At 35.9% G+C, this 27,705-nt stretch overlaps 2 protein-coding genes across 11 annotated transcripts in view; one reads left to right on the plus strand and one right to left on the minus strand.

Annotated features, from left to right (window-relative positions):
- LOC128994791 (F-actin-monooxygenase Mical-like) overlaps positions 1 to 27,705 on the plus strand; it is a 135,420-nt gene that overhangs the window by 57,248 nt on the left and 50,467 nt on the right. For all 10 annotated transcript variants that reach the window (XR_008490918.1, XM_054419562.1, XM_054419561.1 and 7 more), the window contains 8 exons: positions 15,816 to 16,106; positions 17,124 to 17,331; positions 18,238 to 18,351; positions 19,313 to 19,414; positions 20,069 to 20,256; positions 25,531 to 25,857; positions 26,437 to 26,538; positions 27,078 to 27,218. Coding sequence is in view for 9 of the 10 variants with exons in the window: in XM_054419562.1 (XP_054275537.1) it covers positions 15,831 to 16,106; positions 17,124 to 17,331; positions 18,238 to 18,351; positions 19,313 to 19,414; positions 20,069 to 20,256; positions 25,531 to 25,857; positions 26,437 to 26,538; positions 27,078 to 27,218 (1,458 nt within the window). In the remaining variant the exon portion in view is untranslated. The remainder of the gene's footprint in view (positions 1 to 15,815; positions 16,107 to 17,123; positions 17,332 to 18,237; positions 18,352 to 19,312; positions 19,415 to 20,068; positions 20,257 to 25,530; positions 25,858 to 26,436; positions 26,539 to 27,077; positions 27,219 to 27,705) is intronic.
- On the minus strand, positions 7,172 to 9,335 carry LOC128995629 (uncharacterized). Its single transcript, XM_054420647.1, has 2 exons — positions 9,218 to 9,335; positions 7,172 to 8,316 (listed from the first exon to the last, which is right to left on the minus strand). Exons 1-2 carry the CDS (start codon positions 9,333 to 9,335, stop codon positions 7,172 to 7,174), a joined length of 1,263 nt encoding a protein of 420 aa, XP_054276622.1.

A 27,705-nucleotide genomic window follows, 5' to 3' on the forward strand; every position in this document is an offset into this window, starting at 1 on the left:
TACGGTGTTATTATTCATGATCTGAAAACATAAATAAATACTTTTAATATACATACTAAAAACCTTTGATGCAATATTTTAATGTTTTTTTCAACCAAGAGAAATATTTTTAATTTCATACATTTTAGTTAATTGATCTTATTAGTTTTCTACGTTCACTATTTGCTACGATCAGAGCACTTCTGTTTAGTCAATTTCTTTTTGTAATATTGTTGATTTATAGTACTATTACAACTATTTATATTAATTAAAATCTAAACTTATTAATCCAAGTATGATATTAAGTTCACGATAGATTGGATTTATTTTCGTAATATTGTTACTTTATAGTATTACTACCATTATATATATATATATATATATATATATATATATATATATAAATTAAATCCAAACTTTTTAATCCAAGTGTGATATTAAGTTATATATTTATCTCTTTTTCTTCCTAGTAAATTTAATTACCTGGAGTAATTCTAGTCACTTCTTTTTTACATTTGTTTAAATATGAAATACATAACAATAAATATATAGTACTGTATACATAATGATATGTACTTACATTTTATGATTGAGAGGTTAATCCAAAATCTCGATGCTGCTATGCACCTATCGACTGTAGAAGTGGGTTGGTGATTAGTCCGTCCGCACTACACGAGTAATGGAAGCAGAATGATGTTTTAATATAGGGCTGGGATTTGTTATTTGGAAGGAAGGGGATGAGAGGGGGGTTGATGGGGATGAGGGGGAGGGGATGAGAGCGGAGATCTCTCATCTTGGCGTCATTTCTCGTCCTACACTCCAGCAAACATCACGATGTCCTTTGGAAGTGATATTAATGATGAACAGTTAATCGATGCTTCTATTTCGGCGGAGGCTGAAGACAATGTCATCAATGATATTGGTGAGATGACTCTAATCGAAGCCTGCATCGAGGTTGAAGTACGATGGGAACAATCCTTAATGAAGACAATGAGTATATCACAGTTGATGTCTGCGATGACTGATGTGGCCTTTGAATGGGAATTACGGACATATTGCGACACTCACACGCAGGACACGGTAAGGATAGCGTTGCAGCGATATGTAAACCTGGACGCGGAGATAAGAAGCCGAGGACTCCAATAGCTTTAGTATTAGTAGGATTAAGTTAGATATAATATATTAAATGCTTGACTTCCTGGTTCCTCAATAATGTAAATTAATAAAAAATAAAAAAAAATAAAAAAAAATAAAAAACAAACAAACAAACAAACTAATAATTAGAACTATTCCATACTGTCTCAGCTTAGCTAAGACAGTGATGTAATAGTGTCTGCGATGAACCCTCTCTGTTGAGTCCAACGCACCCACGTGTCTAGACGTCATAAATCATATTGAAACATGTGGTGAGGGTGGCGAAGGGAGAGCTTGTCGAGGCTCCCTTTCTATCTTTGTGAGAAGATCACAACACTGGAGGGGATGAGTACCCCCCGCCTGGGATTAGTGTGTGGGAAGCAACATCACGATGATTTCTCAAGATGTAAAGAATAATTACACTTAAAAAATCAAGGAAGGGGTAGGAGTACCCTCTGCCACCTACAACATGTGTATTAATTGGTAATTACACATTATCGAAAAAAATAATTTTAATTACACATTATCGAAAAAAATAATTTTAATTATATATAAAAATTTTAATAACTCATAAAAAAAAAAAAACTAATTGTAAATACTCATTACTCATAAAAAAAAAACTAATTGTAAATACTCATTACTCATAAAAAAAAAAACTAATTGTAAATACTCATTACAAAAAAAAACTAATTGTAAATACTCATTACAAAAAAAAAAAAAAAACTCATTACAAAAAAAAAAAAAACTAATTGTAATTACTCATTGTAATTACTAATTACCGGAGGGGAGGCATGTGTGAACTCGGCTATTACCAGCTACTAACAATAACAAATGCCACCTCGGAAGGAAGAGGTGTCGTGTAGAATGTCATTGTCATTCGAATGATTAATCTTATTAGCTGCGGCAGACTCAGACACCCGCCCCACGTGTACATGACACCACTGCTGGTGTATATCGACCACTAGGTGTCACCAGTTAGCGTGTGTGGTGTCGTAATGAGCGGCTGCCGTTACCTCTTTGTCAACATTCAACATTCCCAGACACCCTTCGAGTTATCAAAACCAGCCTTTGTTTAAGGTTTTCCTTACAACAGATAAGGTGCCCCAGTGTTTAGCTTAGGAATCAAGTAGTGATAAGATTGTTTTTAGAGACATGTGTGCAGCAACTTGAATGAGTTAAAGATGAGAAGTGTTGTGGAATTAATGACTGAATGAATGCCTATACCGGATGGAAATACAAGGTCTTTGAAAAAGGATTAAGCTAAACATTGCACATCCTTGTAGATGCTGTTACCAGTTTTAGATTGAATGAGGTAAGTTGAATTGCCTCCGATAGAGTGGGCTGATAAGGCTTATGTAAATTGCTGATTCCTGTTGTTTATGCCTTTTTAATGAAGTCAAACTGAAAGAGCATCTTGATAAGGGTAGCATCTTCTTATGTCCAACCGTCACAGCAACAAACATTGAGGGAGAAAATACTATTTAAATCAGTTGTTTTGATTAACTCATCCAACTAAGTAATTTTTAATAAGAAAGCAGAGTACAATTGGGTCTTATAGAGGTCATCGTCTGTATCCAGAAGTATTTATGAAGGATCATACCACCAGAAATGCACACGTTCTGCATTTACTATGCACTGTGGAGTAGCCTTATACCTTCGTTTAAGCACTCAGGATGTTTTAATAAGTTGGCCTAATATTTTAATATTTTTGTGTCTACGCCAGTGGCATTTTGAATTAATAGATTGTAAACGGTTAAAATAAAGCGATCTTTATCCTTCGAATCTTTGTGAATCTACCTAGGATCAAATTCACCATCCCTCTCGTACCAAATTGAAGGCTATATTTGGTCTAGTATCTGTGATTTTTAACACAGATTATGAAAGGGTTGAAGCCTGTAATAGTGATGTTCGTACAGTGTAGAGCTTGCCTCGTTACGGATTGACGCAAACAGGATGTTTTATAAATAGACAGCAGTGAGCGGTGTCTGCGGGCGGCACTTGTCTCAATGACGGCTTGTTCATCTCATCTGCAGACTGCAGACTGCAGGGGGCAGGGATGTGGGGCAGAGCACTAGAGTTGCAGAGATCAGATCATCACACTGGACGAGGAAAATCTCTTGTTCGCTTACTGTGAAAACCTCGTTTAGAAGTTTTTAGCTTCGGTTGTAAGTCTTGAAATCGTCTATGTCCAAGGATTAAATTATGAATACCTGCGGTGCAGATTTGTGGAGTTAATCACCATGGTCTGGAGAAATAATCGCCCGCCATCTATGAACAACATCGCAGAGTTTTGGCTTTTGAAATGTCCTTTGACTTCACCCTAGGTTTTATAGACAATCGACAAATATTTTGAGTATTGTTAGTCTATGGTAGAGTATTATCATTCCAGTCATATTATAAGTTCGAACAATTGTGTTGGCCTCTTTAATTTGGCATCGGCTTAAAATGTGTATTTAGACGTTGTAGGTCTCCATTATGTTTAACATTGGGAGGTTTTAGGATATCCCAAAAGGTTTTTAAATGGTACTTAAAAGAGTTGGTTAGTGTAAAGTCGTAAAGGATGGCTAGTTCATGGTACAGTTATTTGAGGAAATGGATGGGATGGCGGGACGGTTTGTTTTTTAGTAAATGTTTAAATGTAATTATTTATATCTTCTTCACTCAGTCTATGCGTTGATATGAGTGTATGTACGCCGAATCCTCTGTTCCTGGCGACGATAATCAAGATTCTGTTGACTCTATTGGTCCTGTATGTATTGGTATTGGCGGGGAGGAGGGTTGTCGCGTCTGCATCGTCAAGCGGTGTGATGAATAATAACGAGTTTGCTCATTCACTTAGACAACATTTGCATAAACGATTTGTCTTCTGTTGTCTCCTTGTGTAGGCAACCGCTCACAACATTGGGGCTTGTCTGTGTCTTAAGCGTTTTGTGAGACAATTTTAACACTTAAAACCCGCTGTTTGAAAATCCAACAACATGTAAGGAATGTTGGGTTTAAAGATGCGTCAGTCCAGTAACTGTTGGCGGTCGGTTGTATGCGCGTGGGACTCAGGAATGTCCAAGTGACACTAAACAACTCTTTTTGTCTCCCAAGTGATGTGATGCACTTCGTCACTTGGTACAGTCTTGTGTTTGTGTGTGGAAGTGGCAACCATCAACAGCGTGTGTATGTTTGTGTAAAATTCGGGGTGTAAAGTAAGTACACAATAGTTATTGTGGTATTTTTTTAATTTACAAGAATTTCGTTATTACCCCGTGCGTAATAAACATAGGATATTGAGAGGGCCCCTTTTATACTACAGTACTGTACATACTACCATATTAGTTCGAAAACAGAGAATGCCAGGCCAAGAAAATGCGCTGTGTGAATTTGTATTGAAATAATATTTTGCATAAAAATAGATATTTATATTTATGAAAATGAATGAATGTCTGTTTGACTGTCCTTTGTGTTGCCAAACCATTTATCCGATCGCCATGAAAATTTGGGAAGTTATATGTGTCCGTCCAAATACGAATAACAAAATATTTAGGTATTTTATGGATTTATTAATACTAAAACTTTACTTATACAGTTTCAATAATGCTCACGCGAATCCATTTGTCAGTTACCCCTACATTATTATAGCGTCTTAAAAATTTTATGTTTGGTTGTGTCTTTGCTCTCTCTTTTTGGTTGTGTATGTTTACTATCATAGAAATTGATTATATCAACAAATATTTGCTAACACAAATCAAAATAAATTACACAAAAAACTTAGCCTTAATACTCTTAGCTTTAAGAGTTTTGTCATCGAATATAGACCTAATTGGTTAAAAATGTTAATTTAATTTTTAGTAGATTTTTTTACTTACCCTATAACACCTTTTGAAATAAACAAAAAACATATTTTTATCGCTTCCCTAACCTATGCTTGTACTGACAGATTTGTAATACATTTTCGTTTAAATTCTAGCCGCCCAATCTTAGTGTGTCGATACCCAACACATTTCCTAGATAATAAGGAAGGCTTGAACCTCTTTCCGGCGGTTTTGGTCAAGGGCCATGAGTGTGTATAAAGCGTTGTATATCCCGTTAACTATTGTATTGTCTCTTGATGCACATGAGCCGAATACGACCGCGATATGCTGGCTGAGGTCCAGACCCATCCTCGGTCGTCGCGTTGGCTGGCACAAGTGAACGTGTTGATGAATGGGATTGCCGATGATGCTCGAGTTGTTGTGAACAAGGATTTCGGTGACGGTGAGTCACAGTTGTTTTTGGATTTGTCACGAAAACTGTGCCATTCAAGTACTCGCCTGTTGAATAGTGTGTTATTGGTTTAGAGCAATAGTTGATTTGAATACTTTATTGTTAATAAGTAGCATTTTTGTTGCAGTGTTGCTGTTTTTGAAACTTAAGTTTATCCTAGAATGAAGAAAATTTAACTTAGATTGTACATTTACGCCCAATACGACAGAAAACATACTACCTATGTAGAGTCATGACATATGACTGGTTGCGTCGATGATTAGCCTGCTGGAGGTTTAATGTTAGGAGTGGTGTACACAATTGTTTGTATTATTAATCTTTTAAATCTTCCAATGATAAACAAATTAACTTATCAACATTTACTAAGATGCACCTTCCAATATTCATAGGCAAGCAGTCGCAATTGAATTTATTCTCCTCGATGATAACATGGAAGACAATACCGGCTATTGGCATTTTTAACATATCTTGAAATTACTGTTAATAACTGTTTTCTTGAATAAAAATGGGACGCAGTACTAAATATTGTCTCTTTTGACTGATTTAAACATTTTTAAATGTTGATGGGAAAGTTAACAAAGCTATTTTCTGGGTAAAAACCCTTCCAATAATCTTCTAACTTGTCTATCATGCAAATAAATATTGTTAACGTGTTTGATGTATGTCTTGACAAAATCAGAGCATTTCTACGACAGATTTCGCCAATTTGGTCACAGTACTTTCATATTGTAAAACAATTCAACGAACATGGTGTTTTGTCCTTCTGAAGCCTAAGTCTATTCCCCTTTGGGGCAATTCGCTCAAATAATGAAGGAATTAAATATTCATACAACCTGCCTGATGAAGAATCATCGGACTGTACCACCCAACTCCAATCTAAATGAGTGGTGTTTAACACACGCTATTTGTTGCGATCACATGTCTAGTTCTGGCCGGCCTGTAGGTCGATGTTCCACGTGTTACACGATGTAAGGAGGTCCTGGCCAGGTCGTGTTTGTTATGCTACAGGCTACACGGCCTCTTGGCTCGTATGATGCCTCGTACCGCTTGTAGTATCGCCTGTCCAATGTCCACTACCCATTGTCGCTCTGTCATGGTCAGTCTTCACCAAAGCCGCTATACACTCAGGCTAATGTAGTTTTCATACGGTCGTGACATTTTAAATGCGTTATTGCTAGATTAGCGTGACTTATTTCGTGCTTAACACGTAATTTAAGGGTGTGATCAAATTGTATTACAGATTGATGTGAAGTTCTATATTATTGAGGTAAGGGGACATTATTTTCGTGATCTGTTTATTTGCTTTTCATTTTAAGTTCAGTAGTTTAAACACATAACTACAGTAGTTAGATTTGATGTCTTTTATAGAAATTGAAGATAGTTGAATGACCTTCTGACATAGTGTTACTGGCAAATTTATATTTTCTCCTTAACTTTTAACACTATAATAGTATTTTCTATTCATCTTAAAGTTCTAGTGTATATTTACAACAAGTCCTTTTGTTTTTAATTAGTTGTCAATCTGAAATTGAGAGCAGCAGCAGCGCTATTGTTGGTTCAACTTAATTACCACAACTTCAATTCTACAATTTTAACTCAGCTTTAGAATAAGAACGTATATTGGTAGTCAAAAACTGCAATAATAGTTTTTTTAGCCACTGTCAATCAGATGCTTGCTATAAAGAAAATCTCTATCCCTAAAGTCCGTAAAGTAATGGCGACTATTGTTCTGAAGTCTCCATCCATCGTCTATTATGTTACCGTTTAAGTTTATTACATAACGATTTTGGTGATGCCACGTGATCTAGAGTATTGGTCGGATAAATGGATTTAATTTAGTTGGAAGCGTTAACATATATTCAGGTAGGGATATTTTGGTAATGTGTGACCCAAGGATGGTTGCCTTGGTCTGTGTTGTGTACTGGATGTTCAGGATGAGGATGTCGTGTGTAGAAGTATCTGTTGGGGAGATGTTGGTACTATGTGACCCAAGAATGGTTGCCTTGGTCTGTGGTGTGTCCTGGATGTTCAGGATGAGTATGTCGTGTGTAGAGGTATCTGTTGGGGAGATGTTGGTACTATGTGACCCAAGAATGGTTGCCTTGGTCTGTGCTGTGTCCTGGATGTTCAGGATGAGGATGTCGTGTGTAGAGGTATCTGTTGGGGAGATGTTGGTACTATGTGACCCAAGGATGGTTGCCTTGGTCTGTGTTGTGTCCTGGATGTTCAGGATGAGTATGTCGTGTGTAGAGGTATCTGTTGGGGAGATGTTGGTACTATGTGACCCAAGGATGGTTGCCTTGGTCTGTGGTGTGTCCTGGATGTTCAGGATGAGGATGTCGTGTGTAGAGGTATCTGTTGGGGAGATGTTGGTACTGTGTGACCCAAGGATGGTTGCCTTGGTCTGTGTCGTGTCCTGGATGTTCAGGATGAGTATGTCGTGTGTAGAGGTATCTGTTGGGGAGATGTTGGTACTATGTGACCCAAGGATGGTTGCCTTGGTCTGTGGTGTGTCCTGGATGTTCAGGATGAGTATGTCGTGTGTAGAGGTATCTGTTGGGGAGATGTTGGTACTGTGTGACCCAAGGATGGTTGCCTTGGTCTGTGTTGTGTCCTGGATGTTCAGGATGAGTATGTCGTGTGTAGAGGTATCTGTTGGGGAGATGTTGGTACTATGTGACCCAAGGATGGTTGCCTTGGTCTGTGGTGTGTCCTGGATGTTCAGGATGAGTATGTCGTGTGTAGAGGTATCTGTTGGGGAGATGTTGGTACTATGTGACCCAAGGATGGTTGCCTTGGTCTGTGTTGTGTCCTGGATGTTCAGGATGAGTATGTCGTGTGTAGAGGTATCTGTTGGGGAGATGTTGGTACTATGTGACCCAAGGATGGTTGCCTTGGTCTGTGTTGTGTCCTGGATGTTCAGGATGAGTATGTCGTGTGTAGAGGTATCTGTTGGGGAGAAGTTGGTACTATGTGACCCAAGGATGGTTGCCTTGGTCTGTGTTGTGTCCTGGATGTTCAGGATGAGGATGTCGTGTGTAGAGGTGGGAACAACACGCGATCACGCATTAGTGTTGCGCAACACCGCGATGTTTGACCAAGGTCTGTATTCATTGGTTTGACATTGACACGAACGTTCATCTCTTATTTAGCGAGCCAGGGCCACCACTTCATAATACACCACTTAGCATAACTGTATCAGTATTCCGGCAAATTTTATAATGTTGTTTCAACTTCAGTTAGGGGAATATTTACAACACTTCGCAATAAAAAGCAAACTTGTATGAAAGTACAGAACTAAGAAATACTCGTATTGCGTTATGAATCTATGTGAACGGTTATATTGGAAATATATTGAAAGTAGAGCTGCGTGGTAGGTAATCCCAAAGTGCTTATTTATTCAAGATCGCACGCAGAATTTTTACCAAGGACATCTCGTTACAGAGGTCGAAGAATAGACAATCCTCAGATACTCCGTCAACAAATTTATTACAGTTCATTTTGAAATTGGGTTATTATACGTCGGAATCTTTTTCAAAATAGTGTGCAATATACTGTACTCATTTGTGTCTACAATATTCATGTAGATTTGAAACTTAAAACACCTTGTTGCTTAATTTGTCACAAACATAAAAATACCACTATTCGTTTAAAGCAAATCATTAGAAAATACCTACATGTAAGACGCCGATACACCAGAGTGCGTTATAAAGTGATATGAGCGGGTGAGTGTAGATGAGATGGCGACTTTGAGTAATTAGACGATCTGTCGTCCGACGCTGTGGAATTAGTGAATGTCAATCTATCGGTCATGATAGCGATAGCCCTGATAGTACGGAAGGTTCGGTACATTGTGTATGTATGGACGGATGTTGTCTGGGGTGGGTGGCACCGGAACACGACGCCACTGTCACTAAACTGTCTGATACAATACAATGACCACAGCAGCAGTTGACGGTGTGTGACATCGCCGATGTCCTGGACACGGGATGGGTAGAAATGAAATGAAATGCTTTATTTTCCATTAGGCATAAAATACAATAGGCATCGTGAAAACAATAAAAATATACAAATTTCATAGGACTTAAAACTAAACTGCAAAAATTACACAGCAAACAAAACCAAAAGCAAACCATTCATGAAACTAATTGCAAAACAAAACAATCCGTTACTTATATTGGAAAAACTCTCTCACTGTCTCCTTTGGAATGTCGAAGAAATCACTGGTCTCATAAAGTGAGAAAGCCAATAAAAGTGCCCGGAGATTGTTTTTGAATTTTCTGTTGGTTTGGTTCCAAGTTGTACATGAAATGTGGTTAAGAAGCCTTATGCTTAACTGGCTAGAATTTCTTTTTGTTTTACTTAACCTAACAAATGGTACATCAATATTGTTCTTATTTCTGGTATTGTACATATGTTGATCACCCCTACGTCTGATTGACTGGAGATCATTTTTTACTTGCACAACTGAAACAAAAACATACAAACTACAAACGGTCATGATTCCCTCATTTACAAAGAGAGGTCTGCAAGGGGCATCATACTCATCATTTGATACGATTCTTACTGCTCTTTTTGTATTAGCAATACATAATTTATTTCAGCAGACCCACCCCAGAGTCTGAGCCCATACAAAAGAACTCCTTGAAAAAAATCTACATAGGCTTTTTATAACAGTTTTTACTCAGACAACTTTTTAGACTTTTCAAAAGGAAGATAACTCTGGTGAAATGCTGTTAATCAGCTGTTTTGGAGAAAGTACGACTGTAAACTCATAACGTGAACTGATTAGATCGAATGTGAATTTGTTGATGTTCTTGTGGAAACCTGAATATGGTTGATTGCGATGGAAACCAATCCATGAAATAATTCTTTCAAGGTTACAATGTAAATAAATAGCGTACCTTCGGAAGCTCAGGGAGCAGATCTCTCGGTCGATATTGAAACAAAAATGTGGAAGAATATAGTAACTGGATACTTAAATTATCTTTATACTAGAAAAAAATCTAATTTGGTCCTATGGTAGTGGATAGGCAAGCAGGCTGACAGGCATGTAGCTTGTTTAATAAGATTACAACTGTGATAACAAACAGTTGTTAACTGATCTGTTCATATTTTAGAACCACTATTGGAAATTAAAATTCCAAAATATTTTGTAGATAAAAACGTGACAATCAATAGGCCTATACTTTCGTAAACTTTACAATTATATAGCTTGTTTGATATACAATTATATACATTTGAAAATGTTATCGCTCTGCAATCGAAACATGAAGTTAAACAGTATTTCATCCGCCACATATAATAATTAAACCATATTGAATTTTTATGATTTTGAAACATCAACAATCAAAACACAGCCTTTAGAGAAAGATATTAGAATTATTCAGTTATGAATGAATGAGTATACAGGGTGTTTTTTTAAAAACTTGCATCTTTATTTATGTAAAAACCGCAATAGATAGAAATATGCAGTTTGCGGGAATCATCTATTGACGTAGGGGGACCAATTGTTTTGAATTCAACGTTACATTCACATTCCCCCCCTTTCCCCCCCTGCCCACAACTTAATTTTTTTAAATAGCAAGGTACCCCTTGTGACATATCAAATAAAAGAGCATGAAAAAAGAAAATGTTTGATGAAAAAAAATTGAAAATCGGTTCATAAACTTGTGAGATATTCCCCCCTTACCCCCCGGAACTTAATTTTTTTTTAATAACAAAGTACCCCTTGTGACATATCAAATGAAAGAGCATAAAAAAAGAAAAATTTTGGTGAAATTTATTTTTTATTTGATATGTCACAAGGGCGGGTACCTTGCTATTAAAAAACAAGTTATGGGTAGGGGAAAAGGGGGGTGATTATCTCACAAATCATGAGCCGATTTTAAATTTTTTTTTCACCAAAAATTTTCTTTTTTCATGCTCTTTCATTTGATATGTCACAAGGGGTACTTTGCTATTAAAAAAAAATAAGTTCCGGGGGGGTCGAGGGGGGGAATATCTCACAAATTTATGAATCGATTTTCAATTTTTTTTCATCAAACATTTTCTTTTTTTATGCTCTTTTATTTGATATGTCACAAGGGGTACCTTGCTATTTAAAAAAATTAAGTTGGGGACAGGGGGGGAAAGGGGGGAATGTGAAAGTAACGTTGAATTCAAAACAATTGGTCCCCCTACGTCAATAGATGATTCCCGCAAACTGCATATTTCTATCTATTGCGGTTTTTACATAAATAAAGATGCAAGTTTTTAAAAAAAACACCCTGCATATCTGTAGCACCTAACCTGACGCACAGCGATGTACCTCATTAATTACTGATTAAGTTTAGCTGTAGTGGACCGCCCTGAAAGCTATGATCGTTGTTCAGGTGGTTCGTTTCACAGTTCACTGCTTGCGCATGGACGAGAACGCTATACATTACGGAAGTGACCAACCCATTGTTGTGCGGTTATTTTTGTTGCAACGCTTAACTGTTTCAGTGGGAGTTATTAAAATTAACTTGTTGATGGTTCTAGAGATGTTTTGTTTTGTTTCATTCTTTGAAGTAGACATCCCATGACCTGCTGTTGCCAGTTTTAATTTAATTATAATTTAATTTAATGAGCAGCTTAGTGTCCGATACTTGGACAGTTACTGTTTTGTTGCCTAATAGATATTCAAATTGTTCGGAAAGTTTTGTCGTAAATAGCTTGTGAATACGACAGATATTTGTGCTTGACAGTACACCCTGTTTGCCCCATACTGCGCTTATTTTCATTCTGAAATTGACAATAATATTAACATGGAATGTCTACTCTAGGTAGTCAAATCGTCAGTTTAAGTACAATAAAAAGATCCTTTAGTATTTTCAATTGTTTCAGATCAGTTACCTTAAAATTTATCTTGGCGTTTGAAATTACAAAAAAAACCTGTTGCAAACTTGCTAAATTAATTCATTGCATGGATGAAGAAATATAAGGAGTAAGATGATAAAGTTGTGTTTAATTAGTCTATAATTTATGCGAGGTTGTCATTCTGTATTGTTGCCTACCTAAGTGTGGCTGTTAGGTGGTTTGTTTTTTTAATTCAAATCCGAGTACAACTTGTGTACCACTTCATATTTATATAATATATAATACAGAGGAATGAAAAGAAATAACGAACGTTTAATCGAGTATATGGTGGCCGAATGGTGGTGCCTTGGAGATTGGATAATCTCTAGTCTCGATACTCGATACACATAGAGAGGTTTATAATAACACTTGGTGCATTATCTTGTTTGTTCTCTCAGGATCATTTACCATCTCCCATGACTCATGACCCGTAACTAACAGCTGACCTTCGGATGCATTTCAACCTCAAACCGCTCGGCTGATGTTTGATTGTAGATTGCCTTATAATGTCTATATCATGAGATCAAGGTAGTGTAATGTATAACCGCAGGATCAACCTAGATGATTCTCTCAAAAAAATAAACAAGACAAAAGGAAAAAAAATAAAACGGTAATACAGACCTGTAAAGTGAAGTTGCATTCATTCAAGTTTGCAATTGGTGACGTAGCGGCGCTATCTCGGCGCATGCGCAGACAATGGTGGCTCAATTGCGCCTTTTGTCCCCCTCTCATTGGTACATTCAGCTGGTCTTGCTCTAGTTAAAAACGGACCTTGATGGTAAAGTGCATAGAATAAATAGTTGACGTTGGTACTTCAACGGTATAACATTTATTTTGTTGTTTTGACAGTTTGTTTTAGGCATATAATCAGTGATTTTAAATTTATTTCTGTCTATGGTGTATATATAAGACTCTGTATCTTTTTATTTTCTACGAATAAACTTTCCGAAAGGTTTTTTATAGAATACAATTTTAATTACGTTTTCACTGATTTTTGTATAATATTCCAAATATGATTTCAATAAGTCCCAAATAGATTTATCGGTTCGTAGATAATTTGTTTTCGTACTTCATAACGTTACGTTTTCAGTAACACTTATTATTTATCACCAAACAATTTAAAGAATTGTTCAAAGTTAGTTTTTTAACTACTATATAAAAAAATAGAAGTTGTACGTCTTCTGTTTTTTGTTGTTGTTAAAAATCTGTTCTTTTCTTTTGGGATTTAAGGGGAGAAGAGTGGCAGATTTATCCTTTCAATAAGATTTGGGGTTTTTTTACAATTATGTACCAAATCTTTTTGGACTTTCTGGCCTATGGTTTTGGAAACTAAGTTGAAGTGTAGTCGATTCACACAAATTCGTTAACTTCTCGTTTCTCACCAACGAGCAATTCTTATGGAGATGGTCAAAATCATTCAATCTGTTTTAGTTTCCAAGTCATGTTATTTTTCTGGCATTTTACAATTTCTCCATTTTACACTAAGTAAAGGTACTAAGGAAAGTTTGTTTTCTTCATGATCACGTTTTCTTCTTCAGTTTTTTTAAAGTAACGTAATCAAAATTACTTTTCATATAAATGCAAATTAATGCAATATCATAGTGTAAAATTTGTGTTAGTCAATTTAATGCTTATTCATCTGGAAGTGGTTATCAATTATGAATATTCCTTTAACTTTTCTCTGTCACAATAAATAAATACCCCCGCCGCAGCAAACCTGCCGACTAAGCGAATTTCCATTTGTCTGAATTGATTTTCAGTTAAATATATTTTAATAACATTAGGTTTAACGAGTACCTAGGTTTGCTGCTACGAGGAAACTAATAAAGTGTGTTTTTGAGTAAAATATTGATAGCTTAGTAGAAAATAAATAAATTTGCCAAGTTTGATCAAAATATATCCATAAACAAGCAAACTACAACATTTGACATGTTCTCCATAAGAATAACATGAGAATTTTAAATTAACAATTTTTTTTTTTAATTTTCTCCGTTACTAATAATCGAACAAAAATACTTTTATATACTAAATTATTTGTTTTTTAAGCTCTTTAAAAAGGTCTAAAGATAAATCGGGAAATTTTGTGTTTTGAGGGTCACAAGTGAGAAAAACCAATTTTTACCCCATAAAACCCCCCGTAAAGCCCCGTTCCCATGATCCGATCGTGCTGGTTCGCGAACTCATTCAAGTTTATCCCGCTTTACACCTTTAAACAAAATTTCATCAAAATCGGACAAAAATTACTCAAGTTATTGCGTTCGCGGACGTATATATATATAAGTCTATATATATATATATACACATATATACATATATACAAATTTGAACGAATGGTGTTTTTGGCCTCTGGGGACATCAAAATGAAAAAGTAAATCGGTCCCGGGTCTAGGTCTTACCGTGCCACCTACGGTAATAGCTACTTCCCTAAAGGGAAATTCGCTAATAATTTAGTTTCATACTTTTTACTATATTTTTGTAATATTTTCCTCGCCTCGGATACTGACCTCGCGTCAACACTTGCCACTTCCGAAGCTTTGATTGATGACCTCCTGATCGCCTTTCCTTGATACAGCAATACGAGGCATTGAACCCCAGTTTCCGAGTTTATTGTTTGTTCAGGGCTATCACAGTATCACGGCAGTGCATTGATAGAGCGCTTTTTCATTTCCGACGATAATTACGACCTTTAAAAATTATTAGCTACAAGTTGATACAAGATTTGCAAGGTTGGGTGATGTTTTGTTTTGTTTGATAAGTGTAAGGACACAATTTATTGACGTGAATTAATAATATCATATAATATTTTTATCTCAATTATGTATACAAGTAAATTAAATTTGTTGCTCCATTACAAGTCTACCATGCACACTTTTGTAATCTTATACAGTTAGCCTATACATCTAAAATCCTCTTAAGTATCTCTTAAAATAAAAAAAAATTATGGGTTTAAAAATTAAAATAAAACATTGTGAAACTTGGAGCTATTTTAATTTTTAAACCCAATACGACACGGTAATATATTATCTGGTACCGGTAATAAATGATTGTGAATAGATACATTATGTTGTATTGTGCAAAAGCAAAAAAATGTAATAGTATTGTGTTATAAAAGAAAATGAAAGATCTAAATGAGAAAATTTATTATCATTCATATTACTCTAATCAGAAATCAGAAACTGTGTTAGTTATACAAATTGCGTATTCAAGACATAAGACCAGTTTTCCCAGGATCCTCAAAACTCTGGGCAGATTTTTTGCCACCCACATCTTATTGAGACAATTCCACTGCACATTTTTGCATGATACGCCAATTTAGTTAGTCATGTAGTCTGAGCTGACCGTTAATTTATTTTGGTCAAACAATATTTATACATTCATAGATAGCCACATTCATACATACATCCATACATATCATATCATACACATATCATACATATCATACATACATTCATATCATACATGTACATATCATATGTATGTATGTACATATGTACATATGTATGTATGTACATATCATACATTCATAGATAGTTTATTTTTTCCAACACTAACATTGTGTGTTTTTACAGCAGGTAGAGGTGGGGATGGACCGCCACCACAAAGCCGTGGTGTCCCAGGAGTTGGCCCTGGCTGCAGACATATTTGACCAGTTCTGCACGGCCAACACCCTCAAGACTATCCTGGGACACTTCCGCCACCTCTGCGATGTCCTCCACATCAAGCCCACCAACTTCCCCAACTTCTACCCTAAGCTCAAGGCAAATTTAAAATCATGGAAGGCACAAGCTCTGTGGATCAAATTTGACAAGCGAGCCGCTCACAAATGCTACAACCGAGGCAAAGCATGTCCGAACACCAGGGTGAGCAATTTCCATATCAAAATTTGCTTCTTTATAGTCTTTGTTTATTTATTTCGAGGTTTGGGGCAGTATTGAGGTCGTAGTAGTCGTTTCTTCATTAGGTCTTCTATAAAAAAGAAAACTATTCTCCTTAGGCCTAAACTAGAAATCCATAGTGAACTGTTATTAAATCTTTGTGGGATCACTGTATCAGCATTGTTTTTTAAAGCTGTGATTGTAAATTTAAAGTCTGATTGGTGATGAAGCGGTTCTAGGTGTTGTATTTCCGGTTGCTGTGTTGCTGTTATAGATGGTTTAACTTAAAATCTCATTTATCTTTGGATTGCAATTTGATTTTAACTGTCGGTGGCATAGTCAGCGGGATAGACCTAGCCACTTATAAAAGAAAAGCGGATGTTTTGAGGGGCACTCTTTTTTGTCAGTTGCACGTTAAATTAGTTATACTTTTCTATCAGCTTTAGAATACATCCTACAGGGTACAGTAACAAATTATAGCAATATCACATTTACAAAATGTATTTTTCTAGCTCTGTTGAGGTTTAGGCTCATGGGGTCAATAAAACTATTCTGGGTCAAACATTTTGTGCTTGAGATGCATGCTTCTTTAGTTTAGTGACAAAACTAAAAATTGATAAATTTGGCATGAGGTAATAGCAAGAGTTGTACAAAAAAAATCTGATTTTGATACTAGTTAATGAATTGTAATTACTCATTATCATTACCTTTGACGTCACCTTGGGGAATTTGTACTTAAGCTGAAAATGAATTAAGGGTAAGTAAAGTGAATAAAGTGAACTAATACGTGTAAATTTAATTACTATGATTGGCTATTCCTTAGACAGGATCATTTATTAAAAGGCCAACCATCAAGGACTGGTCCAGTTTTGATCCATAAAAATGCTTTTTACTTTTCTCAGCATTAAATTGGCAACTATCTGAACAATAATTATCATCATAGTTATTAATTTTTGTTATTATTTGTGTACATTTGTTATAGTATTAGTGTTGTTGCTGCAGGTGCTGGTTATAGGAGGAGGTCCCTGTGGTCTAAGAGCAGCCATAGAATGTCAGCTGCTGGGAGCCAAGGTGGTGGTGGTTGAGAAGAGGGACAGAATGTCCCGAAACAACGTGCTTCACTTGTGGCCTTTCGTCATCCAAGACCTGCGAGCCCTTGGTGCTAAGAAGTTCTTCGGGAAGTTCTGCGCTGGCTCCATTGACCACATTAGTGAGTTTCACCGGTTTCATGTTGGGAGTTTTGATGTTTACTTCGAAGTTCAGAGTAGCCGCAGAGAAGTATGATACAGAGGAAACTCACCTATGGAACGACCGTGCGCTTTCAGCTCATTGTTGTGTCGGAAATATGCTTGTGACAAGCTAGGATGAGCCCGAGTGGTGAGCGCTTTACAGAAATTTCTATTGCACAGGGCACTGGGTCTTCCTCCACCAAAGCGTTGATGTACATGAGGGCAAGGAGGTGGAGTTGGACTTTGCCCTAGACACTAGCGACTAATGCTAGACACTACTTAAGTGTACCATTGAATGTTTCCTCTATATTACTTCTTTGTGGGGTGGCTATACAAATCTGACTTACTAGTTAATAATATATGTGTCAGCTTAAATGGTTGCTGACTGTACCTGACAAGTGCTAAAATTTTGGTAAAAAAAAGGTAGAAAACTAAAAATATTCAAAACCTGAGGCTGGTGTCTGGTATCTTGGCGTTCAGGTAATTTCAAGTCAGGTCTGAGGCTATGTGGTCTGATGTGCTCCATTATAGATTACACTGTTTACTTAATTATTAATCATCTGTAACAAAGAGATAATTGTTACGGTATGTGGATACAATATAAAAACTCAAAATCTTCTCTTACCATTGGCATTTTTTTATTACTGTAAATATATTTATTTTGTAATATATTTTTATAGATCAAAGGAGTAGACATGTTTACTCCATTAATCTATGATATTTTGTAACATAAAAAAAACATGGGTTACAGTCAATCTTCAGTACAGTTTTCACACACATATTTTATTACTCTGTAGAAATGTGATTGGCAAGCCCAATCTAGGATTTAAGGTTTACCAGAGTTTTATAACTATCACTAATAATTGTGAACATTGTTATTGTTTCAGGTATTAGGCAGCTGCAATGTATCCTACTCAAAGTAGCCCTAATATTTGGAGTGGAGATCCATGAAGGTGTAGGGTTCGAGTCTCTGCTGGAGCCTCCCGAGGAGCAGACTGAGAGTAAGCCCTTCATTGCACATCTATAGAATATACTCTTTTAAACTTCATATTATAGTGTGGTCTATTGTGGAACAAAGTTTGTTGTAATTCTAGCTAATCCTTGGTGGATGTGGCTTAATCAGTTAAATGGAATAGGTGCCAAAGAAGTATAAAGACATTGAGATGGTAAACATGAAATTAAAAGTATGTCACAAAAACAATAAACTCTTTCATCTCACTGACTGGTAAATCTGTGATGGAAACTGGAAATTAAAAGTCACAGGTTTGCTGTAGTGATGGTCAAATTCAAGAATATTGATTCCAGAATTCAATAACACAAATGCTACAAAATTGTATCTTGAATTAAAAGTCCTGAATCCAAGTACAATTTGTGTAAAATACAATATAACCCAATCTGGAAATTTATTATCATTAATGATTTATTCGTTTTCAAATCAAATCAAATCAATTCCTAAGTGTAGTTGATTTTCAATACTGTTAATACGATTGTCTTGTGATTATCTCTTGCGGTCTAGATAGCATCTCACAATTAAAATAATAATTTAAGATTCCTGTCAAGATTCAAGATTTTTTCAAGGTTCAAGATTCTTTATATGGTCATTAAACATGAAATACAGTAATAGATCACGTCAGATTATTAAGTTAGGCTATAAAATATTACATATCAGGTACATGGTGAATAGACATTTTTAAATTGCCTAGATCTAAGTAGGCTACAAACATTTTAGCTAAAGAAATAAGAACAAATAGATTACTAGACATGAACAAAAACATGTAAAAATACTTTAGCCTACAGTTTTTCACAATCAAAAATTTCTCAAAACTATTTAAAATAGAACTATAAATTTGTCTATTCTATAACTTGTGTCTTTTACTAATTTACTGGATTGGAGTTTCGAGTGGACACATCACTAGTTTTTTTTTTAAATTTGTTTTGTGTAGTTGCTGTAATTGTTTGCAGGAATTGGCTGGAGAGCTCTAACTGATCCTGCTGATCACCCTGTATCTCAGTATGAGTTTGACGTTCTCATTGGTGCTGACGGTCGGAGAAACACTCTTGAAGGTAACAACTGCATTCACTTTCGAAAATTGGTTTTTTGTATGCATTTATGTTTTATTATGTTGTCATTAAGTGAAGATAAATAAAGTGAATTCAGCACTCTAAATTGTTGCATTTTTGGAGTGCAGTCATTTAAAAAAAAGAGAAAATTGAGTGTTTTACTTTTTTCAATGAACTGTTAGTGATTTTTCATTTAAGACCGTGATAAAAATAAAGTTTTATAAAGTCTTGGTAATTCATTAAGTAGTATACTTTCATAGTCCCGTAAAATTTGATTCAGTAAGAACAATGTTATTTATTTTAGCAACACTCACATAATTCATTGTATTAGAAACCAAAGGTTAGCTAAAAAGTCCAGACAAGACTGTTTCTCGACAATTAAGGAACAGTTCTACCCAACAAATTATACATTTTATCTTAGACAGATATAAACATATATATATTATATACAGTATATGTATATGGATATATATTAGTGTTTGGATTTGTTTAACTATTTTGAGTTATAAAACAACCTACGGCCAGATTTAAACAGTATTTAAATATAATTTCTCTAAAGTACTTAAGTACCAAAAACTAATTGTTAATCAGTGACAAATTTTCTATGGGTTGGATATAAGTTAGTATCCTGTTTTATCCATATCTTCTGCTCATCAGGCTTCAAGCGGAAGGAGTTCAGAGGGAAGTTGGCAATTGCGATCACTGCCAACTTCATCAACAAACGCTCCGAGGCAGAGGCGAGAGTGGAAGAGATCAGTGGTGTGGCATTCATATTCAACCAAAAGTTTTTCAAAGATCTCTACGCAACGACTGGCATTGATCTCGAAAACATAGTCTATTACAAGGTAAAACCACTTTGAATACCTGTTACAACTGTAGAGTATCAGATTTGTGTTAAACGTCAAGGTGGTGCTTCATAAAAAGGTTTTTAAGTGGAAGATGTGAGTTTGATACTTCAATCCCGGATGATAAGGTTGAAATCCAGGTCTCGTTATAAACTAAAAGTACAAAACCTCATTTTAGTGGAGTAGGCATGTTGATTTGCTGTTTGCTAGATACCCAGCTATCTAGCAAACAGCAAATCTAAATGAAAAAAAAAACTGTCTATATCTGCAATCTAAAAAAAAATTACTTTTCAAAGTTAGTTTTGAAGAAGCAATCTGAGATTAAAAGTAATAGATTTTATTTTGGATTTAAGGATTGAATAGTGAACACTTTATTGTTTATCTTATTTATTTGTCAAAGATAAAACATTGAGCACAAGGGCCTAGGTTCTTAAGATTTTTAGTGAGGATAGCAGTCTGAATGGGAAAAAGTCCAAACTGGCACAAGAAACACAAACACTTTACACTATACAGGGTGAGTTTTAATTGTCCCCCCCCCCAACTTTTTTCTACATTTTTTCAAATATCAATCCCAGACCACATCCAAACATTGTTGGGTAGTAAGTACTTCATTTTGACAAGGTGGTCATTTCCGGCCGCCATCTTGGATCCGCCATATTGGATGCAAAATTTTTTTTTCAAATGTAAAGGTGGGGTTGTGACCCATTATTTCGAACTACATTTTTACCCTGATTACAATGCCGCAAACCGTTTTTAAAAATTGTTGCGGCGCGTGATGTGATGCGCCAATGTTATGGAAAATAATAAAAGAAACTAACACTTTAAAAACGAACTATGAATTTATTGATGTGATGATATAAGTGGACTGTATAAATGATTGACTAAAATGCTATAACGAAACAACTAATGCGAATGTACTATTGAATGCGAATTAAGACTAATGAAATACGTGGAGGGGTCTGCCTCACACATCCTATGCGAAAACTACGAAACGAACTTGACAATGTGATGCTAGTCGAGACACTGACTATGACTGAATAAAAGACACCTTCCTCACCCTCGATTGGGGTTGCAACTTTCTAAAAGCGGCGAGGAAGGGTCCGTCCTTTCGCAGAAGGACGAAGGTTTATTACTCTGTTACCGGCGCTAAAAGCCGACAACTGCCCTAGGAGAATGCATGTTTGCTACTTCACAACTCTAAGTTAAAACTACACATGAAATATAGAATTTATACTAATTAGCTAATAATATAACGTAATGAAACACACTATCAGAAATATATACAATAACTCTCCTCAACATTCTCCCCCCTTGAAAGTGTAAATCTTTCAACTATTTCTATATTGCAAAAATCTAATTGAATTTAAATTGATACAATAATTACAATACTGCTGTATTTACAAACAAATTAATGAAACCATGTTGAAATGATAGAATAACACAATGGCACAAAGCAATACGAGTGAAGTACATTTAAAATATTGTAAAATACCTTATATGCTGAATACGAATACAGTATGATTTATGTTATAAAAACCAACTTAAACGATAAAGCTTTGAATATACACATGAAAAAATCAGAACTCATAATAATAAAACTAACAATGACACACTAAACTGTACAAACCAAGATGATAAGACTATAAAGTTAAATTGTTAAGTGCAAACATATTTCGAATCACGCTTCTATAGTTTTTGATATCTAACACGATGCTACAAATCCTATTTACAACGATTGAATACATTATGAATGTACAACATAAGAACACGAATATTTAAGTATATTTAAACAAGAAAACAATAAAATGATTATGCAATTAATATGACAACAGTTATTATGAACGAATATGCTGCAACCTTGCAAAACGACAGTAAAAATACTAAAATGATAACACTTTTATATACTACATGATAACTATGCTAATTTAAATAATCAATAACACAAAGAATTATATGCAAATCATAGCCATTTAAATACGTTAGATAAGTGATTAGATGCACGAAAATGAAATACCATACAACAATTAACTATGTGCCAAAATCGATTAATAAACCCTAACAAAGATTAATAATAATAATACAACGATTGATCTGATTGGTTATTCAAAATGCAGTAACAAAACTACTATGAAAACGATAAAAAATGACAATGCAAAAGACTATGACTATTGAAAATATAACTAAAGCTGTTTATATTGAAGCATTGATTTATCCTAAAATTTATCCTAAATGTAGATCTTTATGTTACACTTTCACTATTTGGCTTGGAGATTTTTACTATTCACACTATCACTTTTATGACTCACTCACTGACACTTGACACAGATGGTTGACAAGGGTAGTTCCCAGCTGTTGCAGTGTGTGACGTCATTCCACGGGTAGGATGCACATACGGTTGACAGATACGGTTGAGCTTGTACCCGCCGGTGGTTGTTTTGACGGTGGCGATTCACACCCTGCCATCGTCTCCATGGTGGATCTCTATGACGCGTCCGGTGAAACGCTTCATTGGCAGCTCGTTGTCCTTTCTTGTAACCACTGGTAGAAAAGGAATGATGTGGGTAGACTCCGCTGTCCATTTTGGCACGTTGGTTGAAGTGATACTTTGTCTTGAAGTTTGAGTTTGCTTGATGCAGCGTGGAGTTGTTTGACAGTGTTTTCTCAAACTGACAAAACCTTGATTCCCCAAGCGTTTGATTGTCAACTACATTACTTAGGTCGTATTTTACTAGCAACTTGATTGTGTATCTCCCGGTAGTGTCCCTGACTGTAGTTTCGATGTATGTTTGTTCACACTTTGCCTGTTTGCTATCAAGTTGTGATTCTGGTTGGTCACAGTTGATCGTGTTCCAGAATGGTAGGGATCGAGAATGAAGTTTATCGTCTGTGGTTTGAAGACAAATCGATCCCTCGGTTTCAGCTTTTTTTCTATCAGAAAAATTCCCCGATGATACCCATCCTAAACAAGTGTTTTGAAAGATGGGAGCTTCCTGCTGTGGCTGCACTTGTCCAATGCCCCGAAGTCCCATTTCATCGGCGGCAACTAATAAGTCAATCGGCTCCAGGTGATTGCACTTTTCTTCAAAAGTGGGGAATCCTGTAGTGGATAGCTTCACTTGTTGCACTGAATAGGATTGTTCAGTATTTGACGGCAATGATTCACTAGTATTTGTTGATTTGGCAAGGAGGGCCTTTGATCTTGCTGAAAGTTCATAGTATAAGTCTTCGAATGACTCCCACTCTAAGTTGTGATCACTAACGGAGTCTGCCAGTTCTATTTCTGATTGTACTAGATCAAACTCCGATAACGAATCCCTAAATACAGCTATTCTATCTTCTAGCTGGGAAAAATCTTGTGTTTGACTGATTTGTTCAAGGAAAGATTGAAATCTGGTCACTTTGGACTTGATAGTAGCTCTTTTGATGACTAACTTTCTCATTTCTTCAGCCATTTTAGCTTGCTTGAACAAAGGAAATAGAATGTAGACTTACGATAGATGATGCTGGTAAATCCAATACACAAAGTAGAATAAAACACTTGTCACTACGATTGTTCACTGCGACCGTTCACTGCGAATCCGGCTCGAAGGACCATGCTGTGGTACTATAATCCGGATAGAAGGACCATGCTGTGGTACTATAATCCGGATAGAAGGACCATGTTGCGGCGCGTGATGTGATGCGCCAATGTTATGGAAAATAATAAAAGAAACTAACACTTTAAAAACGAACTATGAATTTATTGATGTGATGATATAAGTGGACTGTATAAATGATTGACTAAAATGCTATAACGAAACAACTAATGCGAATGTACTATTGAATGCGAATTAAGACTAATGAAATACGTGGAGGGGTCTGCCTCACACATCCTATGCGAAAACTACGAAACGAACTTGACAATGTGATGCTAGTCGAGACACTGACTATGACTGAATAAAAGACACCTTCCTCACCCTCGATTGGGGTTGCAACTTTCTAAAAGCGGCGAGGAAGGGTCCGTCCTTTCGCAGAAGGACGAAGGTTTATTACTCTGTTACCGGCGCTAAAAGCCGACAACTGCCCTAGGAGAATGCATGTTTGCTACTTCACAACTCTAAGTTAAAACTACACATGAAATATAGCATTTATACTAATTAGCTAATAATATAACGTAATGAAACACACTATCAGAAATATATACAATAACTCTCCTCAACAAAAATCTTGATTCATTTTAAAGTTATAAGGGCTTTTTAAAACTTTATTTTTAGCCCATTTTAACATTGTGCATTTACAAACTAAGTCCATAACCTCAAAATTGTGCTAGATAAAGATAAGTACACACTACCAGTAATTGTCGACCTATTTTCACTTGGTTATGACTGATGTATTTTTTTCGACCGCCATCTTGGATCCGCCATTTTGAAATGTGATAAATTATTTTAAATAAGAAGGGGATGTTGTGACCTATCATTTCGAACTACTTTTTTAAGCTGAACTTAATTCCATGATCCGTTTTTCATTTTAATTTTTTGCTTTTGAAATATTAACATTTTTTACAAAAAAATTTCAATATTTCATAAATAAAACTTGATAACAAAAAATGGATTGCGGCATTGAGTTAAGCTTAAAAAAGTAGTTCAAAATGATGGGTCACAACACCCCCTTCATATTTAAAATAATTTATCACATTTCAAAATGGTGGATCCAAGATGGCGGCCGAAAAAAATACATCGGTCATAACCAAGTGAAAATAGGTCGACAATTACTGGTAGTGTATACTTATCTTTATCTAGCACTATTTTGAGATCATGGTCTTAGTTTGTAAATGCACAATGTTAAAATGGGCTAAAAATAAAGTTTTAAAAAGCCCTTATAACTTTAAAATGAATCAAGATTTTTAAAAACGGTTTGCGGCATTGTAATCAGGGTAAAAATGTAGTTCGAAATAATGGGTCACAACCCCACCTTTACATTTGAAAAAAAAATTTGCATCCAATATGGCGGATCCAAGATGGCGGCCGGAAATGACCACCTTGTCAAAATGAAGTACTCACTACCCAACAATGTTTGGAAGTGGTCTGGGATTGTATTTAAAAAAATGTAGAAAAAAGTTGGGGGGGGGGACAATTAAAACTCACCCTGTATACACAAAGCATTAGACTATCCCACTGTCACTGACAGCATTTTCAACTGAGGAAATTGACCTTAGGTAAAATATTTAAATGTAATTTGATGATTTCTATTTCTAATCCTACTACTTACTCTTCAATGACCGTGTCGATTTTCCAGGACGAAACGCACTACTTTGTAATGACAGCGAAGAAAACTAGTCTCATCGAAAAAGGTGTGATTCTCATGGACTATCCAGACACTGCCAAACTGTTGTCACCCGACAACGTGGACAAGGCGGCGTTGGAAGAGTACGCACGTCAAGCAGCGGACTTCTCCACCAACTACAAGCTACCTCATCTCGAGTTTGCGGTGAACCACTACGGCCAGGCGGACGTGGCGATGTTTGACTTTACCTCAATGTATGCAGCGGAGAACGCTAGTCGAGTGGTGGAGAGGCGGGGACATCGACTGCTCATGACACTGGTCGGGGACAGTCTGCTGGAGGTATGGTGTTTGACCATGATTAGTTTGTTGTTTTGAAAGGGGGCTGAACATTTTTTTTGTTGATTCGTTTTAAAAGTCCGGTAAAGAGAGTGATGCGAGCTGCAATGGTCTGTGAAATCAGCAATATCATGGATTATCTGCCACTTAAAATTTGTCTGTACAGTTTAGATTTGAAGTGTCAACTGGGGTTTTGTACGACCTGATTGACTTATTACCTTCACTTCAATCCATTAGCCTGCATATACAAGTAAAAGTGTGCCTGGATTTAGCAAGTTCAAGGTGGCCAGAACACGGAACATGACCAAAAATTTTGTAGAAAGAGTAAACATAGGCATATATTGTTCTTATATTCTTATGTTTTCATTTAAAAAAATTTGTTTTCCCATAAAAATGATTCTTAAATTTGTTTGTTTCTTATTCTTAAGTTGTATTTTTATATCATAAAATATTTTGTTTAGTATCTCAGAGTTATTTTGTACACACTAAAACTACATGTTTGTATTTTTTAACATTCGTTATAACTGCGTATAATTTATTTAGCTGTAGGGTTTCTGTACTCTACCTTTGATGTGTTTTCAGCCATTCTGGCCGACGGGGTCCGGTTGTGCCCGAGGGTTCTTATCCTCCATGGATGCTTGTTGGGCCGTGCGGAGTTGGGGCTTGGGCAACAACCCTTTAGAGGTGAGTACACCTCCGATATTCCTACACAGAAAACCTTTAGGTTACCTATTAAATAATTGTGTACATAATACTTATCTGGATAGCCGAGTGATCATAGTTCTTGCCTTCATATCTGAAGGTCGCTGGTTTGATTCCAAGCAAGTCTGTTTCCAAACCCAGATGCCTTATGTCATTGGTCTATCGATTAATGATACTACCTAACGGAAAGGTTGATATTAGATGGTTAAGATCAGGATTTGGACTGTTTCCTTTTAAAAAAGAACTTAAAATAACTGACACAGGCGAAGATAGGCTATAAGTTATATAAATCAATTACAATTCAAATAGACCTATAATTAATCAAAATAACTCACTATGATTTATTTGAGATTTTTTCATGCAACTGTCAAACAAATTTCACATATCAACAATTAAATAGTTCATAGTCTGTCATCAACCATTTGTTAGTAGCATTAATAGCCTTTCAGGTAGCCTTTCAAATTATTATATCATTTCCCATTCCGAGTTCCATGATACACCTACTATGTATATTGTGACAGGTGGTTGCAGAGCGTGAAAGCATCTACCGCATCTTGGCGCAGACGACGCCAGAGAACCTGCAGAGGGACGCGACATCTTACACGCTTGACCCGCACACGAGGTATCCTAACCTCAACAGTCGCTGTGTGATGCCGGTTCAGGTGAGTCAGTGTATCAGTAAACGCCTGACGATTTCATCGCAACTTGTGTTGTTTTTCTCTTCAAAGCACAGGGTTTTCTATGATATAGTCTAAATATCAATTTTAAACTGTAAAATTGACCTCTAAATTGTTTGGAATTTTGCAGGGTGTCCACATTCTGGAAAGTCAGGGATAGTCATGGAAAGTCATGGAAAAAAATTTTGGTCATTGAAAGTCAGGGAAATAGGCAAGAAGTCATGGAAAGTCATGGAAATTTCCAATTATGGATGGATTTGAGGGGACCATTCAATGCTCTAGTCAGCCGTAACCCGGACTGTTGTAGCATTTTTCAGGATTTTTCACAAATGTTCGACAATTCAATTTATTACAGTTGTATTATTTTATGAGTTTTCGGTTTCTTTTAGTTCATTGTTGTACCTATTGTACTCCATTGTTATCTGTTATTACATATTTCAGTATTTTCTGCAAAATAACATATCCAGGCAGT

Source organism: Macrosteles quadrilineatus, unplaced genomic scaffold (assembly GCF_028750875.1).
Source record: "Macrosteles quadrilineatus isolate MER2022 unplaced genomic scaffold, UCM_ALF_1.0 Scaffold_5__1_contigs__length_97177068, whole genome shotgun sequence".
NCBI lineage: Eukaryota > Metazoa > Arthropoda > Insecta > Hemiptera > Cicadellidae > Macrosteles > Macrosteles quadrilineatus.